Source organism: Pelobates fuscus, chromosome 6 (genome assembly GCF_036172605.1).
Source record: "Pelobates fuscus isolate aPelFus1 chromosome 6, aPelFus1.pri, whole genome shotgun sequence".
NCBI lineage: Eukaryota > Metazoa > Chordata > Amphibia > Anura > Pelobatidae > Pelobates > Pelobates fuscus.
In genome coordinates this window covers 176,470,476-176,491,564 of record NC_086322.1, presented here as the reverse complement: position 1 = coordinate 176,491,564, position 21,089 = coordinate 176,470,476, and the positions used below count along the sequence as shown (strand labels likewise).

Sequence of the window (21,089 nt, the reverse complement as noted above, 5' to 3'; positions counted from 1 at the left end):
ACTATCAGCTATATCTCCATAGTACTTCACTATACTGCACATTATTTTCCTTCCCTCGACTTCAGTTCCTTCTTCTTTCTTCCTCCTTTCTCTCCCTTCGTTTCCTCTGTCTCTATCTGGGAATATCCGGGTATCTATCAGTTACTACAACTTGGGTTTCCAAGCACGTTACGTTACCCCCTTATCAAGCCCCCGTCTAGGGTCAGAGAACTGGCTATCTAGGGTTAGGAGCTGGCCTTAGCTGTACACCGTAGCTGGTCCCGCGAGGCCAACTCCCCAATCTCAACACAGAGATTTTCGCCCCTCGGCCCAAATCATAGTTAGTGCCTCGCATTCACCCACCTATCGGGTTTATAGTTAGGGCCTCACCTGACACGGCCACACGTTTTTGGATCTTTACTGTCACCGAGAGGCCACCACCCCGCCACCACGCTAGTGGCTCGAGCCCCACGCCCAAATCATAGGTAGAGCCTCTCACCAGCCGCTTGGCTACTAGCAGGGCCTCACTTGTCACGGGGTAGTGAGCTTTTCGCTTCGGCACTAGTTAGCCAGCCAGTTCTATTTTACTTAACCATATTGTTGTTGTTTGAGTTCATTGTTGTTGTCATGTTCTTTTTCAGGATGTCCTACAAACGCAACGTCAGACGAGGGATTGCAGCATTTTCGTGTCTATTAGGGCTGACTATCCATGAGTCGCTCAGTCTCGTACCTCACCCAACTCACATCTCTCAGGCATAATCTGCATTTTGGCATCCCCTTCCGGTCACTCGGCTGTTGGGGCTCGACACAAGTTATCATCTAGAACATTATTCGTTTGCTCTAAGATACATATGACAGAATCGTGACATTCTTCCAAGAATCAGTGGAGCAGGACTTACACAGGCATACTGATCACCCTGTAGTCTTTTCTACATTTTTGCCACCTTTTATTCAAACCTTCATACGTACATGATCGCACTATTCCGAACTGACATACACGTTTCTGACAAGCCTTTCAAACCATACCCCATTTTTTACACAAGATATCAAAGATAATTGGTTTATCGCTTCACAGTAACGTACGTACACAGATGGGAATACCGGGCAATATCAGACTCCCAAAAAACAGCATTCGCGCCACACAACCAGGTCTTAAATCTATGTGCCTGCAACCATACAAGGGTTCGGGAACCCTACAACTCCACGATCACAACTAATCAGACAGGTAAGTCATGTCTCCCCAAGGAAAATTTAAGAAGGTACAAACACTACACCGCGTCACGTCAACGTTCGAACCAGACAATCGAGACACTTGACCTATTAATCACTCCCTATCTACTTCTACATACGATTCTACATTCACATTCCGTCATTAGAGTAAGTAGGACCACTGGCTGCTATTTTCACATCCATTCTATAAGAACGACATCCAGTAGCAGTACGCCGGAACAAACATTAGAGGCACTAGGAATCGGCTATATATTATACAGGAACATTCCCAACGCAGGAGTAGCAAGACATGGATTTTATATAGTGCTATAAGTGTGTTTTTCTGGCATTTCCTTTTGCCCTCTTTTTCAGGCCTACCCTCTACGTCGGTTCCGGCACACCACACCGACTTAATTCCAATCACAAGGTACTTCACTATACGATATTAACCGACCACAAGTTTTAAGGCCGTAAGGCCTGTATTTGTGGGAGGAGTTAAGCGTTCCATATAAACGCTACTCCCCCCCTTCCTACCTGCCGTACGCACGCTGTTCACCCCACGCACCTCTCCCTCTTATACAATTCATTCAGGGGGGCCCTCTTTTTCAGGCCTACCCTCTACGTCGGTTCCGGCACACCACACCGACTTAATTCCAATCACAAGGTACTTCACTATACGATATTAACCGACCACAAATATATATATATATATATAATGGATGGAAAAGAGATGCACTCTGTGGTCTTTTGAAAAAATCACTGGTATTTAATATCCAATACAATTACATAAATACGATCATATTTGATCGTATTTATGTAATTGTATTGGATATTAAATACTAGTGATTTTTTCAAAAGACCACAGAGTGCATCTCTTTTCCATCCATTATCTATACCCAGCGTGGGATTGCACCAGGGCATATTTTTTCACATTTATATTCCTTGAAAGGGTGAGTGCCACTATATCTCTGTGTGTGTGTGTGTATGTATATGTATATGTATATGTATAAATATATATATATATATATATATGTGTGTATGTATGTATGTATGTGTGTATGTGTATATATATATATGTGTGTGTATATATATATATATCTCAATTTAAAAAAAAAAAAGAAAATATTTCCACGCACAAACAGGCAAACCTACACACATACTTCACATATGAGGCAGCCCACATACACACAAATACCACAAACAACATACACATGCATATTATCACAGACTGCCCACATACATAAATACCACAAACAGGCCCCACACATTCATAAAACAGGCAGGCCCCCACATACACAATACTACAAACATGCACACAATACCACAAACAGCCCACATTCACACACAAAACCCTACAAGTAAACTCCTCCACACACTTTTACAAAATACAATACACGCACATTACCCACAGCTCGTATATACACTCACATAATGCCACCGACATCCTACAAACGTACAAATCATTTAGCCCCCACACAAACACACATATACAACTTACAAATCATATGCAAAACCCAAACATAACACAAGCAGAATTTCTTAAAATACATCAATGTTACTTCATTATATTTTTGTATAGAGCAAATTGTATAAATCTTTCTCTCAATAAAATATTAACAAAAACAAGAAATGTGTCCAGCATCTAAAAGGACTTCAAAGTTTTGCTACCGAAAGGTTGCCTGGTGTAGATAATGTCTGGAAGCAGGCAAAAGGGGAAAATTAGAGGGAAAGCTATTGATAACATAAGGAAGGGACACAGTGCATACAAACAAGGCCATTTGTGCCATTTGTATAAATTAGGAGTGAGGATACCTTTGGTTAATGTCTCCACAGGCTGACAAGATATATCCATGCGAGTAAACAAGTATTGTTGAGCTTCTGTAAGTAACAATGGGAAATTCTGCTCCCTGGCAGCAAATTGTTCAATTTTTTGTTTGACAGAGGCCAGAACCTGCAAATGAAGAAGTAAAAATAAATGTCATTTAAGGGTTTTCTTGCTGAAATCAAGTATTTTTTTTGTCTGGTTTTAGAAATTGGGTTCAGTTTATATCATAAGTGATGAATGAGCATTTTTCTAACAAATAGACATGCAGTCCCAGATGAAACTTAGTTCACAGTGCCAGAGAACAAGCAAGGTATCAGTCATGATGAAGTCTCTAATGTAACTGGCAGCTCTCTCGATATTCCAAGGTCTGGGACAGAGTAATCATCTGAATTGCACTTTCCTTTCCCTGCTGAAGACACTACTCGAGACAAAAGCTGATGGCGTATTGCCAGAATACATGGTGGTTTTTACTTCTTTCCTATAAGAAGATTATTTTCACAAAGCCTGAAGCATTTTCTCATTGCTAAAAGTTCTTATTAGATAAATTCCTTTTCAGCTCTACAAAAATCTAGAATCGGGGGAATAAATTAATCAGGACTCATGCTTTAAGATATAGCCAGTCTGATTTTTTTTTTTTTTTTTTTTTTTATCCAAACGTATACATGGATCAAGATCAGGTAATCCTGACAAATCCTTATAAAAGTTTGCCAGTGTAGATTCATTAAGCACGATTTTGCTGGTGGTGGGAAATTTTAGCAGTTTTACATTGATAAGTGACTTCTTGACACCACACACCGAAAGGCCATTTCTCCATCCTTTAGGATGCCACAGACTCCGCTACTAAAACCCGTGACTATATTCACCAAGTTACATTTGTTTTATTGTTGCTCTTTTTCCTTTATGCTTAATGGTTATTTTGCTGGCATGCTGTCCCCAAGACCATAAGCCTTATTAACTTGCGCACCCAGGCATGCCAGAGGAGACTGATGCTCCATAGTATTTACAACTCATTGGTTATCAGGCAGCCACAGTGAATGTGTACACATATAAAGAGGCTCCAAATTAGAGAGGGTCGTTGTGGCACGAGCTCCGATACATCTCCTCCTTTTACTCCTTATGCCAGAACATGAGAACTCAATGTGATAAATCCCCAGAGGTGGTTCCCCTGGCGCACTTAAGCACTCGAACCTCATGATGCGCTTATTTTATCTTTACTTTAGTGCTCAGAGGAATGTCAATTTATTGTGTTATAATGTTGTCCAACATGTTTTTAAAAAAACAACCTAAAACCCACTCAGCATGGGACAGTGACCCAGCTACCAGCTATACATGTATTGTCATATTTGATTTCTAAGGGCGATAGCCCCCAGATTGTAACGTATTGCCTTATTAACATGCTGAGTGATCAAAATAAAGAATTTTAAAAAAAAATGACTTCTTGAGATGAGTTATCGTTTTAAAGTGGTTCAAAGATTAAACAAACTACAATGTTATACCAACAGGCGTATTCATTAAAGTGATAATTGTCTGGAATTCAAAGTGAATTCAAAATAAATTTCAAATTTAAGGCAACAATAGCTGAGCTGGAAGCAATCTTTCCAAATCAACTATTTTAGCCTTTAATTTAAAAATCACTTTCAATTTGCAACAATTCTCACTTCAGTAAATAACTGTGTGAGATATTCTTAGACCAACAAAGTATACACAAATCTTAACCAAGCTTGGCAATGGTTCAAAATAAATTCCAATTAAACACACAGCTCTAACGCATCTATAGTAAAACCTATCTGCTAGTTAAGTGCTACTTAATCATGAATACTGTACAACGTAGTGAGGCCCTCATGAGATTTCCTCACTATCTTCTAAATCTTGCATCTGTGCTATCCAGTACATATGTATTCAATAACACGCCACTATGGCAGTTATGTTACAGCTTACCCACGTGGCGCTGGAAATAAGGTGAATTTGAATTCCTTTTAAGGGGACAGAGGGTCTAACACTATAGGGTCAGGAAAACATGTTTGTGTCCTGACTCTATAGTGTTCTGATATGTTCTTCCTTCTTAGAGAAGGAAATAGCAGCTCCCTGCCTAGTGCAGTCAGGACACCCTCTATTTCAGAGATGTCGGTCACTCTGTGCTCTGTGTCGTTGTGTAGTATGATCAAGGGAGCGGGGTGCACCCCACTGATATTTCATGCCATGAGTAGACAGGGTAGCTGTTAGGGGTTGGAGTGACTTTTTACACTGCAGCGTCGTGTGGGACAGGTCGGAGAAGAAGTTCTGTATCTTCGAATTTGAATGGGGTCTTTTCTCTGGTGGCATTCAAGAAGGAAACCTTATCCTGCCTATTCTGAAATGTTATCAGGAGGTAACTGGTGAGTGATGAGCTCCTCTGTTTATGTGTACTGATAGCTGCAGTTCCACATGGAGATAGGGAAATTGTTTCAGAAGGGTATTTTTGTCTTAAAAATATGTATTTTCTTCATAAATCCAAAAGAACCAAGGTACACTCTATGCATTATAATCACTCCAATGAGCTTAGAGGGCATGTGTGTTATCTGTAGGGTTATTAACTGTTTCCAAATGATTTAACAGTGAGTCAGGGTCCCCAAGAACCTGCAGCCTGGTCCTGTCTGTTGCTCCCAGCTTATCACCAGTCACTATTGCTTTATAATTTTGTATTGCGTACGGATACGCATAACTCCACCTTAGATATTCCATCAGAGGGGCAGGCTTGTGGGTGGATACACTGTTAAACTAAACTCTTCAGAATCGATTTAACAATGAAATGGAGCATGGCACACAGGGATTTCAGGCACCATAGCCACTTCAATGGAAAGTGGTAAGTGTTAAAAGGTTTTTAACTCTTTCAATATGTGGGGAGACTGGACAATACATTTATGGCTGAGGGACACTAGCGTTAGCAATACAGTTATGTTGTGTTCCTTTAACCCCTTAAGGACACATGACATGTTTGACAGGTCATGATTCCCTTTTATTCCAGAAGTTTGGTCCTTAAGGGGTTAAACTAGTATCTCACTTTATAGTTTTGCCAGTGATGAATTAGTCATGATTGAGCGATTGGGTGACTAAGGGACTCCTTCACAGTCAGCTATGTCAGAGCAGGTGGAGCTTGGATAGGAACGAGTACATGAAGAGGTGAGATGTGTTAATATTAGCTTCCTCCTGTCGTCTATCTCAGTAAGGGAGTGGGCTTGTAGCATGAGCAGTTTTTGCTAAGTGCAGTGATAAGCAATAGTTTGTTTGGAAGCAAATAGAATAGGTTGTTACGGTGCTTAGAATGTAACTTTTTCAGTCGTCCACATAATGGCATTTGACTCTTTATTTCATTATGAATAAATATAGGAGCACATATGGAGAATAGAGTATATAACAAAGGTAAACCTTGAAGTAAACAACACAGTTGACGCAGGAAGAGAGAAAAGTCAGAAAAATTAAATATGAAAAGTTAATGTGAATTCAAGGTAACATTTCAAATGTAAATTTCTCATGTTTTACGTTCTCATTACACGTTAACCTAAAACAATATATAGACAAAGAAAAAGTTGAAATGCCATGGATTTGCTATGAGTCATAACCAGAGATGGTTGAAGAAAATTGGCAGTAAGAATGTAGGGACCAACTATGTAACTTGGGCAGCTGTGAATAATGTATATAGGATGTGTGGAAATGTAAAAAAACTGGATAGATAGGTTATAGGCATCATCATTATTTAAAGGAGGATAACATAATAAATTGTTACTTGTAACCATCCGTAAGAAGAGTATATACTTAATGAGCATTAACAGTTTCAAATAGCCTTAGACTGTTCCTTATAATAATGTTTTACTTTTGTGCAATCTGTTTTTCTTTAAAAGATATCGAAAAAAATACATCTACAGAGGAAGAAAGTAAATGAATGTCATAAAATTATATGTATTTAACCAATATGAACAAGTAACATTTAAAGGGAAAGCAAAGCCTGTGTTTACTAGCCATAAACTGTGGATAATTCTCTCAGTGCTGATCTCTGTGGCTGCCACTGCTCAGAACAGTAAGGATACAAAAAGCCTTAGGTAACTTTTTAGTTGGAGTTCAAAGTAAGACCTCGATTACAACCCAGCATTCATCAGCTCCCGATTAGCCTTTTAACGGTTCAAATCAACCTAGTTCCCACTGTGAAAGGCTGCTGATAAATATTCCTTTAAATTATATAGATTTTCCAAAATATTTTCTTAAAAATCAATCATTGTCAATCGACAATATTTAACATATCAGATTCTGCAGTTCAATGCCATTTATCAAGGACATGATCCTCAAATAAATAATGGTAACAGCAAACTGCTGCCAACTAATGCATTTATTTACATATTTGCCTGCTGGCATCTTACATCACTGGGTTTTGGGTGGGGGCTTAAAATAAAAAATGAGGAGGGAGGACAGATCACACTTGGTGTCCACTTCGCCCCTATATGTTATCAATGGGTGAGGAATATAATAAATGGGATGGGACCTTTTCTCCCTCCAGTGTCTACTCATGGGCAGTGGATGTGGGCTTATTATTATTATAATAAATGGGGACCTAATGTATACCCCAGGCCCACGCCCTTCGGTGGAAGGTGGGAGATACAATTAAATATAGAAGATGTGGACATTCCATTGAGCATCCACTCAGTGGCTAGGAATCTCTAAGTCACCTGCCATCCTCCCAAGAAAAATCATCCTGCCTACCACCCCACCCTAATAATAGTGAGGTGAGGACCAACTAATACCAGTAAATCAAAAAATATACACATGCCATTAGATGTCATCTTGCTTTTTCAAACCCCCTCAAAGCCCCATCCATGGACAACAGGTGGGTGCTATAATTAAACACAGAAAGTGGTTGGACATTCCAGTGTCCAAAAAAGCCCACAAAGATGTATGTTCAGCCATCACTCCTGAAATACCTTTAAGGGAACAAAAGGAAAAGGAAAGCCCTTAAAAGGGCTTTTCTCACTTCCCAAGCTTAGTCTTACCAGAGCATTCTATGGGCCTACATATATTTTTTATTTGTTATTGTGGTTTTCTTTCTCATAAGTTTTTGTCAACCCCGTCTTTTTTTTTTTTTTTTAAAGTTACATCATATTATTATTTTAAAGTTACATCATTATTAAAGTTACATCAAGCCCCCACTTGTCGCCCATGGGGTGTACAATAGTTTATTCTATTAGGTCCATGTAATATTGTTAGAGCCCCAACTGCTGACCTGGGGGGGAAACACGAAGTTGTTGCCAGCTAATTTAAATTTTACAGCCTCTACCCGTAGAGGAATAGGTGGGGGCACTAAGCCCCCTGCTTAAGTTAATGTTATAGCTCCCCCGTGCTGACCATGGGTTGGAGCCCAGGGTGGACACTAAGTCCATGACTCTTTTAATGTCCATTTTACAGCAAAAATATACATTTTATTGTCAGGGTATATTTGTAGGTATCTGTCAGTTCAATAAAAAAATTAAAAAAAAAAAACTTTAGTTGCTGAAAAAAAGGAAAGTGAAGTGCTCAAATCTGACATCTTGTCACTATGTGCATTTTCTTAAGGTAAACAACATTATATGCAGAATATTTATTTTTGTGACTGTTTTGAAAATCAAAAAGTTGGAAAATTAATTTGTATGCAACTATGCAAAAAGTCACTTTTTTTTTTACTTAGTTTTAGACAAAATGATGGACTCTTTCTTACCCAAAATGTGTAACGGCCATATACTTGTTTAATGAAATAAGAAATGTTTCATGAATATAACTGCAGATATATAGTACCTTTATTGATCATATCAAGTCGTATCCTGATTATTTATCTGAATTAATTGGAATTGAATTACCTGGTATAGAGACCGTACGCTGGGCTGGAAAACCATGTTGGTGTTCAGTAGAAAGGACTGGATGAGAGGCTGTGGGTAGGTTGCCAATTGTGTAACTATGCCAATTAACAACAAGTTTACATGCAAGGAATTGTCAAGCATATTCTCTAATTTTGATAGCACTACACTGATAAATGGTCCTGAAAGAAAAATCAAAATATAAAAATGAATGTGTCATGTACATAAGCAATACAGGTAGAAGGTTATTAGCAAGCTAATATGAACCCTTGGCCTCCTCAGTAGACGGCAATGGCGATGGATTAGAGAGCTAACCTATAAATGTTATTGCATGGTACCTGGATGAGTCATGAGAAAAGAGAATCAAGTCTCCTCACTCAAAGGACCAATGACAGTGCTCCCAAACTTATCTTATTTGTCCTCTAGTGTGGAACACTACGTTGGTTACTGGAGAGCTGTAATTTTTTCAGTGGAGGTGGTTCATTCCCTTAATGATCTATTCACAATGGGAATTGTCTATTAGGGTGTCTGTATGTTTATGAAAACAAACCGCACAACCATGAAAACAACATCATTTAACTTACTGAACTCATTTCAGTGGGAATATAGACATATACATATATATAGTAATCTCAATGTGATGAGATCATAAAAAGAATGAAATAGCTACATATACATACATATATATATATATATATATATATATATACATATATATATATATATTTTTTTTTTTTTTTTACATTAAATTGTGCTGGTTTGCTATGTTATGAGATTTTTTTACTCCATTCATTTTAGATCCCTATATGCTTATGATCCCATTGATATGGGTTTAGTAAGTTAAAATGAATGTGCTTTTCACGGTTGCATGTATGGTTTCTGTTATTTTGCACATTTAAGAGTATGTATGAGATGGCAGGATATAAAAAAAGAATATATGTGAAGGGAAAGCTGTCTGAGCTTTCAGAATTACAAAAAACAAAGAAATTAAATGAGAACAGCACAGGACACACTTTTATAAAATCTATTTTGAAGGAGAACTGAATTAAGAGCAAGAGGCAACCATTTGGTAGGGTGCAGTCCAGTTATATACATCTCACCCCTTATCATCTAGTCTAGTGTATATATATATATATATATATATATATATATATATATATCTATCATGGACAAACCTGCAACAATGTGTACAGATTTATTGCCACACTTGATTTGCGGACACTCACTAGATTCACTTGCTGTTTAGAATATGGAAATTGGAAGCTATACCTCCAATCAATATATACCTGTGTTTTATTACCATTCTCCATTTTCCTGTTCTATCTTCACTTTTCTGTTATCCTGCCATCACTTGTTTAATGTAACTGATTTCAGCACCCAAAATAAGAACTAAGGACTAGAAAGGCACCTGGGTGATTATGGTTTTCTGACATTTCCCAGAGTTTTAGGATGAAATAGTTGGGGATACCGCTATAAAATCACCTGCAAGAATAAATTGCTACTGTAAGGTGTATAGTATGATAAATAAAGCTAAAAGAAAGTTGTTGCTTTAAGATTACCTGTAAAGGGTATTGCCTGGGACCTGGGTGAGTAGCTAGAAAAGACAGTGAGATCTTTTGGCTCAAAGGGCGATGGTACCCTTTCCGATGATGGTGTTCCCATTGAATATTTTTCAAACTCATCTTCATCGTCTTCTATTGGGGAGACTAGGCTGGGTACTAGAGAGCTGCATTCTTCCAGTGGAGCTGGGTTCATATCCTTTATTATCTCATCACATCGGGCAATGAAATCCTCGCTATCTGGACTTAATATCTTCTCATTAGATTTAAATTCCGCTCTGGAAGAAAGCTGAAGTTCTAGCTTTGGTAACTCTTTTTTATCATTTTTTTGATTTACAAGTTTATTTTGAGTTTCTTGATTTAAACTTGAGTTTTTTTTATTGTTTGCATTGATTTGATCTTCTTTATGACCCTGAGAATGTTGATCGTTCTTTTTGGGTGCATGTATAGGTGCTTCTGTTGATGCATCTTTATCTTCTTCCAATTGCATATTAGTGTCTTGGGCATCTTTTTGAGCGCATAATCTATAAACCATCACATCATCCTGGAAATCTGAATCCTCAATGTAAGACCCTTTAACAAACATAATAGCGTTTCTTTTCATCTCTTGAATGTGGAGTGGGGGTTCTGGAGGTAAAGCAGTATCACTGACTTCCACTGGAGGCTGTGGCGAACAATTTCCTGAGTCTGGAGACATCCCCGTATCATAACTGTCATCCCATTCAAGATCCATCTGAGTCCTTTCACTCAAAGACATAGTCTCTGATAAGGAACCCGTGTTTGTTCTATTAGCACGCCTGAATGTGGGGAACTCTCCTCTCCTTAAATTATTCTCAAGCAAGGCCTGAAGAGAGGAGTCGGGATCAGGGTTTAGTCCATCATATGGGGCTGACCAGACTTTACAGTCCTCTACACATTTAAGGATATTATGATGAGCCTCCCATAGGTAATCAAGATAGCTGGCATCTACGTCCTCCTCGAGTGCCTCAGTAATTGTAGACTCTCTTTCATGAGAGATTTCCTTAGATGCACCAGGATCTGTAAAGAGATATGATGTGCTTTGTGATAAATTTCATTACGTTTGATATACATTTTAATATTAGAGCTTACTTTAGTATGTAATATTGTAGTTTTTCTTACCTTACACAATAATCTTGCATGCAGCATAGTAATATTTAATAGTTTTTTCTGTGTTAATGTGGGTTGTCTTCCACATATTGTTTCACATGATGCAGAACAGCAACATTACCGGTTACTTACTAGAGGCCCTCAGAAGAGCTTTTACCTTCATCTGTCAATGGGTTTCTATGGGCTAAAAAAAAGTAGCATCTGATGTTTTTTTGCTCTAAGCCGTATATTGAATGACAAAACTCCAGATAAATTATGTTTGTTCTTTTCCCTGGAGTCTTTTTCTCTCGATGACTGGTCAAATTAGTCAAGTTCCCTACTGCTGTAATTTAACAAATAATCTGCATTTAGCTATTTTTTTAAGTTCTGATAATAACATGTTGTTTAGAAAGTGAATGGTCTTTTTTTGTGTGTTATTTTTTATTTTTTTTTACTTTTGTTAGCGCAACCAAAAGAGAAATAAAGAAGAATTCTGAATGTATTCCTCTAGGTAAAAGCTCTTCTGACACACAGCTGATTGTGAGCAGAGAAGTTATGATTGCAATTGTTCTGAATCCTGATCCTCTTAACCTTATGGAAAATATACAGAGAGGGCATATCCACTCAAGGTGACAAATAAGCCAGCAGTTTAATCTGTACTACTGAATAAATATTTTAAGGCAACACTGTTAGTCTTTATGTGTTTTGTTAAAAGAAATATCAAAGAAAAGGATATTTCTAATGTTTCATTGTGGATAACTTCTCACTGTATGCAAGATATTTGCAGAAAAAACTAGGGATGTGCATGGGCAAAAAATTCGGTTCGTTTCGGAAATTCGGGTAAGTAAAAAAAAAAATTGTCTGCTTTTGCAATTCTGACCAATGGCATTCGGATCGGCACTTCAGCAATTCGGAACTTCGGTAATTTGGACCCTACCTCTAACCCCTAAACCCTACCCCACTTCGGCAATTCTGAAATTCGGCACTTCAAACTTCAGACATTCGTAAGCATCCGAATGTCCGAATTTCACGAAATTCGTCCAAATGTACATTCGGAATGAAACATATTGCACATGTCTAGAAAAAACACCTCTGCTTCCACCCTAAAAAAGGCTTCTGTGTTACAAGTGATACCAAAGGAGTCTAACTTTTTAGGTTGTGAGAACTACCTTTGTTACAAAAAGCTATTCATACGAAAAATAACATCAAATTCAACAGTTCATACAGTTAAAGGAAGGCTTCAATCAAAAATCATAAAATAAAATTGCTAATCCAACACCAAGGTCAAGCTCTCCCTGCAGCCCAATCCTTCTCTACTTATCAACCTTTTTTATTTGAGAGGGACAGATATCAGGAAGGGCAAGCTGAGTTGAGGACACAGGCGGCACGGTGGGAGTGTATGCCGCCATTGGCTTTCTGTTGCCTGTTATGCTTGCAACAGACAAACATGCACAAAATTAACATTAGTGACACCCCATTGATGCTGCTAAATGTGGAGTTACACTTCTGGCAGCAGTCTAGATGTGCTGTGTCTCTTAACAAAACGCTTCTGATACAGACTCCAAGCACCATGATCACTTCAAATCACTGAAGGGTTCATGGTGCTTGGAGTAACTCTTTATCCCATCCTTTTTGCATGCATCTTATGGCAATTGAAGGGATTAAGGTATCCCATGTCATATTTAATAATATTATATTATTTTGCGCTATATATAGATGCCTGTAATGGTAGGGCAGACAGACAGTAAACACGGAGCTTATGACATTAACTTTTATAACATTTAACTTTTTCTCAATTTCAGCATTTAATATTCTTTTGAAATGCATGGTAATAGTACACAGTTGGGTTTCTTGTTACCTGTTTTGTGTCTGAATTTTGATAAAAGGGCGTCATTTTTTTCCCTGCTTCCAGAGTTGATGGAATTATTAATAGAACAGCATTCTGGAGTTAAGGCTAAAAATCGAGCAGCAGAAGCAGAATAGCAATCCCTTTCCTTCACAGCCTGTCGCTGACTGACCATCATATGGTTACAGGGGATTAAATATCTGGTACAGAAAGAAACAACATTCCATTACTGATATGTTTTTGCATCTCAAAGGGACCTAAGCAACACAATAATTAGATTTTTATGTTATTCCCCCTAACACACAGTGGGCTGGATTTTTTTAGCAGTGTGAGGGTTGCCTCATCCTCTCCTTATTGAGTTAGTTCCTCTGTCAGATTCTATGAAAAACTGCTAAGAGAATTTAGCCCAAAGTCTGCAGATGCAAGTCCTTCTTCATTATATATAAACTTGCATTGCCATCTTAGTTTCACACTGTCGTAGACATCAAACCATTTGATTTAGAGCTAGAAACAGGCATCGCCAAAATGCGCAATTTCAATGTGTAGTTGCAAATTATAATATTTATGCTTTGCAGAAACATTCAATTTTAACTCAAAGAAACTACGCAGAAACAGAACTAGTTTCATAAATATTCAAAAATAAATACCATTCAATAGGTCAATGTTCAGAGCGTATTATCCCTTGTTTTTTTACAACATTGAATAAAGGAAATACATCCAGGTATAATGCCCCCACCTCCATAAAAATGTTCTAACAGATTTGTGTATGTGCAATATATTATTTGAGGCATGTAAATCTGGATTCGGTTCTGTTCTAAAGATAGATCATTCCAAATGAACATCCTACTATTAGCAATGGCAAACACAAATATAGCTTGACAAACATTCAAAATTCACAAAAGTGTAATAAGCCGATGATCTACTCATGGCTGCAAATATTATATAAATGTTTTAGGTTGGTCATCAACTACACACAACTCATTGTGTAATTAATTGTTGCATTACAGCTGTCAAGCATTTCATAACACCCACACATAATTAAGTAACAATATATAGAAATATTTATACAGCTGGGAGAATATATCTGTTAATCAGTCTGATTAACAGTCCCACTAAAGAAAGCTGTCGTAAGATAAAGCCATATAAATAAAATTGAGATAAGCGTGGAGGAGAAAAAGAAGAATGTAAGGAAGATAGCTAGGTTTTACATTATTATAATGTTTATTTTACATTTGTAAAGATTTACTTAAGATTTGCCAATTTCTGTTTTTGTAAATTGCTATTTGCCAGATTAGTTATATTGCCTTTAAGACGGTATGGCAGCCCAGAAATGAAAATTAACCCCAGCATGACATACCATTTGAAAACGTAGACAACCCAGGGTACAGGTTTTATGGTGTTCTGGAAAGTTACAGGGTCAATATAGGGCTTGCCCAATTCAGTTTGCCCAATTCAGTTTGCCAGATTGGTTTTCTGGGTCTATATGGTAGCCCAGGAATGTGAATTAACCCCATCATGGCATACCATTTTCAAATGTAGACAACCCAGGGTATTCCAAATTGGGTATTTCGAGTCTTTTGTAGTAGCCACTTAGTCACAAACACTGGGCAAATTTAGTGTTTTTATTTGTTTTTTGCATTTTTTTTCTAAACAAAAACTGCACTTTTCCTGGTGATATCATCGTCGTGATAAGTTTTACTTTTTAAAAGACTCATATTAAGAGCATGTTAAAGTTTTATGGTGTTTTGGAAAGTTACGTGGTTCAATATAGGGCTTGCTTCTCTGGACTGTCTGCCTGGGTTGTCAGACAGGTCCCTCAAATTATAATTAATACAATCAAATAATTAAGTAGTTAATAGTTATATATGTAGAATGTGTGTATATATGTATATGTTTACATTGCAGCACTAAGTGCAAATGGTCACAGCACCCAGACCACTTCAATTAGCTGAAGTGGTCTGGGTGCCTACAGTGTCCCTTTAATTTAGATATTTCTGTATATATACTTTACATCAACATGCTATGCTATTGCCAAAGCATGAAAATACAGTGCCATATGGTTTAGGTTGTCATCATATAAGGAGCAGCTAACAAACAATTGGAGAACCAAGGTTATCCACCAGCACCATTTGGTTTAAAACAAATCAATTAGTGCTTATGTTTGACTACACAGATACATTCCTTGTACTCTTATATTTCTTGAGTACTATGTTCATAGTTTAATATATTTCAAGTGTCAAGATCTTATCAAGAAAAGCCTAGCAGAGAAAAAGAAATATTGAACCTTGAACCAAGTCTATAAGATGTAATAAATCTCTAGAGTTACCTTGTGGCCTGTAGCTTACCTTTGTTCCATCTTTATGTGTATGAGGAATATTCTGCAGTGTGATTTTATTATAGCCGGTGTGCTACTGTCTTCGTTTATAATTCTAACTTTGCAGTCCTGGAACCCATATCCTCACACAAAATGTGAAGGCATGGGATAAATTATTCACTAAAGTCTAAAATTGCATTTGTAGTACGGCATACAAAGTATGAAGACCATGGGGGCATATAGTAATGCTCTATGTGGAGCTCAGTGCTCTTACATTTATTTTGATATGGCAATTTGATTCTGATGTGCCCTTGCAGGGGGATCAATCGGATTCCAATTGTCTGGATTTCCTATGAAATGTCCCAAGTGAGCTGTTCTCTTGAATGGGAACCAACCACAGTAAAAACATTTAAGTGCCTCTGTCACCTTCCAGGATCCTTGTATAATTTGCAAGGATCCCTGTTAATGGCATTGTTGCTTGGGGTCAGGTGGCCACTGGATGTAGCAGAGGTGAGTTATACTTACCTGAAGCTTTCCCCCCTTTGGGTGCCTCCATTTTCAATTTTCAGATCTTCATCTGCCAGAAACCTACTCCAGTGCCTGGCAGGAAAAGTGGCTGATCTCCTGAACCGGAGGTGCTTGGAAGCTGGCAGTCCCATGCAAGTGTCCCATAACCCCCAACCCTGCTGGCACAGAAGCATGCTTCTAAGAAGATCAATACGGGAAGTCGGACATACAGTGGGAAACGCTAAATGTGGCAGGAGATCTGACTAACTAGTTTTCCTCTGGGCTCCAAGACATGTTTAATTCCTTCTTGATGTGGGACTATAGTCTGCACTTAAAGGGCATAGGTTGCACTGTTAATTTTGTTGCTAAATTTCAATTTAGTTTTAGTCAGTCTTTTGACTAAAAAAGCCATTTTAGTTTTAGTGGTAGTTTATAGTGATGTCCCGAAACGGTTCGCTGGCGAATAGTTCCTGGCGAACAGGGCCGGCGCGTCCATAAGGCGGCACAGGCGGCCGCCTTAGGGCGCACGGGCTCTGGGGGCGCAAAATTTCAGTGACCAGCAGGAGGGAAGCTCTCCCTCCTGCCAGCCACCGTCTCGGCCCCCGGCGCGGCTGTGCTGTGCGGAGATCAGACGCGGCGAGGGAGCTCTAATCTCACCGCTCTGCTCCCTCGCGCGCTGTCTGCTGATTACCGCGGGAGCCGAAATATGACGTCATATTCCGGCTCCCGCGGTATCAGCAGACAGCGTGCAAGGGAGCAGAGCGGTGAGATTAGAGCTCCCTCGCCGCGTCTGATCTCCGCACAGCACAGCCGCACGCCGCTCAGCAGGACCCCAGGGAAGGATGCATCATCCACACCAGCTCTCCAGGTAAGGAGGCTGGGTGGAAAATGTATATTTATTAAAATAATTAGTGAATGTATGTGATGAGTGTCTGTGTGTGTGTGTCTGTGATTGACAGTGTGTGTGTCTGTGAGTGTCTGTGTGTGTGTGTCTGTGAGTGTCTGTGTGTGTGTCTGTGAGTGACAGTGTGAGTGACAGTGTGTGTGTCTGTGAGTGTATTTGTGTGTGTCTGTGAGTGTCTGTGTGTGTGTCTGTGTGTGTCTGTGAGTGACAGTGTGTGTGTCTGTGAGTGACAGTGTGTGTGTCTGTGAGTGTCTGTGTCTGAGTGACAGTGTGTGTGTCTGTGAGTGTATTTGTGTGTGTCTGTGAGTGTCTGTGTGTGTATCTGTGAGTGTCTGTGAGTGACAGTGTGTGTGTCTGTGAGTGTCTGTGTCTGTGAGTGACAGCGTGTGCGTCTGTGAGTGACAGCGTGTGCGTCTGTGAGTGACAGCGTGTGCGTCTGTGAGTGACAGAGTGTGCGTCTGTGAGTGACAGCGTGCGTCTATGAGTGACAGCGTGTGTGAGTGAGTGCGTCTGTGTGTGTGCATGTGAGTTTAGGAGTGTGTCTGTCAGTGTATGATGAGTGTGTTTGTCAGTGTATGAGTGTGTGTCTGTCAAATCAGTGAGAGTATGTTTGTCATTGAGTATGTGTGTGACTATCCGTGTGTCTGTCAATGAGTGTCAATGAGTCTGTGTCTGTCAGTGACGTCTGTGTGTTTGTCATTGAGTGTGTGACTGTCAGTGTGTACAGAGTGTAGCGGAGCGGAGCGCGGTACAGGAGCTTCTGTTTCCTGTACCTGGCCAGACTGACAGGAGGTGCTCACAGAGAGAGCACTCCCTGTCAGTTCGGCCGGGTACAGAAAACTAAAGCTCCTTTAGGGGATCTGCTCCGCTAGGCAATGCAACAATAGAGGTAGAAGGCACACCAGGAAGGGGAGTGTAACCACTAACGGGGTGTGGGGTGCACCAAGGGACAGGGAGGGAATGGGAGAGAAACACCAAGAGACAGGGACAAGAGGGGGGAGGGGAGAAGAACACTAAGGGGCAGGGAAGGGACCACTATTGGTCGGGGAGGGGAGAGGGGCTGGTTAAGAGGCACATAGGTGAAGATGTTTTTTTTGGGGGGGGCGGAAAAATGCATCTTCGCCTATGTACCTAAAAATCCAAGCACCGGCCCTGCTGGCGAACATCGCATGTTCGTGTTCGCCACGGACGGCGAACATATGCGATGTTCGGTCCGCCCCCTATTCGTCATCATTGAGTAAACTTTGACCCTGTACCTCACAGTAAGCAGACACATTCCAGCCAATCAGCAGGAGACCCTCCCTCCCAGACCATCCCACCTCCTAGACAGCATACAATTTAGAATAATTCTGAAGCTGCATTATTTTCTTTTTTTTTTTTTCATTCTTTTTTTTTTGTGTGTGTTTATTATACATTATCCTCCATAGTCAGTAACCTGTGTTTATTATACATTATCCCCCATAGCCAGTAACCTGTGTTTATTATACATTATCCCCCCATAGCCAGTAACCTGTGTTTATTATACATTACCCCCATAGCCAGTAACCTGTGTTTATTATACATTATCCCCCATAGCCAGTAACCTGTGTTTATTATACATTATCCCCCCATAGCCAGTAACCTGTGTTTATTATACATTACCCCCATAGCCAGTAACCTGTGTTTATTATACATTATCCCCCATAGCCAGTAACCTGTGTTTATTATACATTATCCTCCCATAGCCAGTAACCTGAGTGTAATATAGAGATACTGTGTGTAATACAGAGACACTGAGTGTAATACAGGGATACTGTGTGTAATATGGAGATACTGTGTGTAATACAGAGATACTGTGTGTAATACAGAGATACTGAGTGTAATACAGGGACACTGTGTGTAATATAGAGATACTGTGTGTAATACAGAGATACTGAGTGTAATACAGGGATACAGTGTGTAATACAGGGATACAGTGTGTAATACAGAGATACTAAGTATAATACAGGGATACTGTGTGTAATATAGAGATACTGAGTGTAATACAGGGATACTGTGTGTAATATAGAGATACTGTGTGTAATACAGAGATAGTAGAGACTAAAGTTTGGTCCAGTAGAGACTAAAATCTGATGTGTTTAGTTAAAGCCTCTATCTGTCTCTTTTGCCCCTTCCCCAGCCCCTCTGTGAATGTACCTCTGCGGACGTACCTGGTACTAAAATAAAATGTGCTGTATTTTGACATTTTATGCAACATCTATACCTATTGTACATACCTAAGCAACAATGTCTTTGTATGTTTACCTATGCACTAAAAAAAAAAAGAGAGTATTTCATAAAGATGGTGTTGAAATTCCAAGTAGAAACTATATTTCTCCTCTGCCTGACAGTGGTGACGACTGCAGGGAATTGGTTGTGTACACAGAGGATTCCTCAGTCTCACAGGATCCTCCTTAGACTTCAATGCTGTTCTCCCGCTCATGCACGAGAGTACAGCAGTGAAGTCAGCTCCAAAGAGCAAGTGCAGGATCAAGGTGCACACGAGGGACAGGTTCAAGTAAGTAAATCTCCCCTTTACCTGTACCCAGCAGACCCCAAGCAATGTCACAGTCGGGAGCTACTATGTGCTGAATTGTCTCAGAGGCCTCTTTACACAATCTGCACCTTGGGTCTTATCTGTTGTGGTAGACCCCCCTTCTATTTATCTGGTGCTGAGTGCTTGTTCCTGAGCTGCTAGGATAAGCGCCTCAGTGCTGTCTTTCAGTCCTGCATTTTCCAACCACTGGTAGGATTTCGTACATCCACTATCTATATCATATAGAATCCATTGCACTCACTACACACCGCCTACTAAATTCACAAAATAGATTTTTAAAAACACCTGAACTCCAAGCTCTGTTTGACCTCCAGGGTATTTAGTAATGTTTGCATATATTTGTTATTATATGATCTATGCTCCAATGGCAACACTCCCTGACTACATAATTATGAAGAACAAATATTGCAGTTGGGGGCATGCTGGAACAATCCTATCCTCTTTCATACAGGTCTTTGGCTGGTCATAGTGGTCTACAAATAACCACTAACAATGGCGGTGTTTCAGCTAGATGCTATTTTAGTGGGATATCATGGCTAGAAAATGCATTCTACAAATCACTTATTATAATGGAATCTTTGCCACTACAGCTCTTGTTCCATACACATTATCAAAGCTTGTTGTAGGGTGGCAAATGTAGACTCGGTGGTATCAAAGATTAGTTGTCTGAATTTCTGACTACTTGTTGCAGTCACTTAGATATGTATAATTAGGTATAGAGATCTGGTGCTGGTGTTTTCGAAAAACGTTTAACTTTTGTGAGATTAGAAGCTGGTGTTTAGTTAGTAAGTATGCTGGATTCTTCTAATGTATGCATGTTTAGGTGTGTGCAGCTTTCCTGGTTTCATATGTATATATATTTGGGAGTCCAGGCCAACTCCCCAGTTTTGTACCCCTCCCTGTCACAGGTGCCTTATAGGGACATTTTTAACCTTATACTGCAAAGAGCCCCAGGAGAAAGGATTTCCCAGGTAAGTGGATTAATCTCATAAGAGAAGACATTAGGTTGTTAGAATAGGACCTGCCAAGTTAGCTTCAACTATCAATGTTCTATCCAACACGTACTACACTAATGTCTAGAGTTCTGAACTCACTGTGTACAACACTGCATATTTTATCACAAATTGCCATTGTACATAAAAGAAAGGAATTAATTAATAACAGTAGGTTTCGGGAATTAATAAAGCAGCACATATAAAGACAGAAAACCAGATCTTTAAACCTAAATATTCATATCTACGTGACTAGTTTATCCTTATTCTACAGCAAGTTCAGGTTGCATTTATATTTAACACTGATTTAATTCATGGTTCATTATTATTATTGGTATTTATATAGCGCCAACTAATTCTGCAGCTTATTACAATATTTTGAAAGGGGTATATTTACAATAAATTAGACATTCACAC

General features: G+C 39.2%; 1 protein-coding gene across 2 annotated transcripts in view; it reads right to left on the bottom strand.

Annotated features, from left to right (window-relative positions):
- FHIP1A (FHF complex subunit HOOK interacting protein 1A) overlaps window positions 1-21,089 on the bottom strand; it is a 179,375-nt gene that overhangs the window by 7,969 nt on the left and 150,317 nt on the right. For both annotated transcript variants that reach the window (XM_063458510.1, XM_063458511.1), the window contains exons 8-11: window positions 13,393-13,580; window positions 10,428-11,465; window positions 8,872-9,050; window positions 3,001-3,139 (exon numbers count right to left, since the gene is read on the bottom strand). In XM_063458510.1, the coding sequence (XP_063314580.1) occupies window positions 3,001-3,139; window positions 8,872-9,050; window positions 10,428-11,465; window positions 13,393-13,580 (1,544 nt within the window). The remainder of the gene's footprint in view (window positions 1-3,000; window positions 3,140-8,871; window positions 9,051-10,427; window positions 11,466-13,392; window positions 13,581-21,089) is intronic.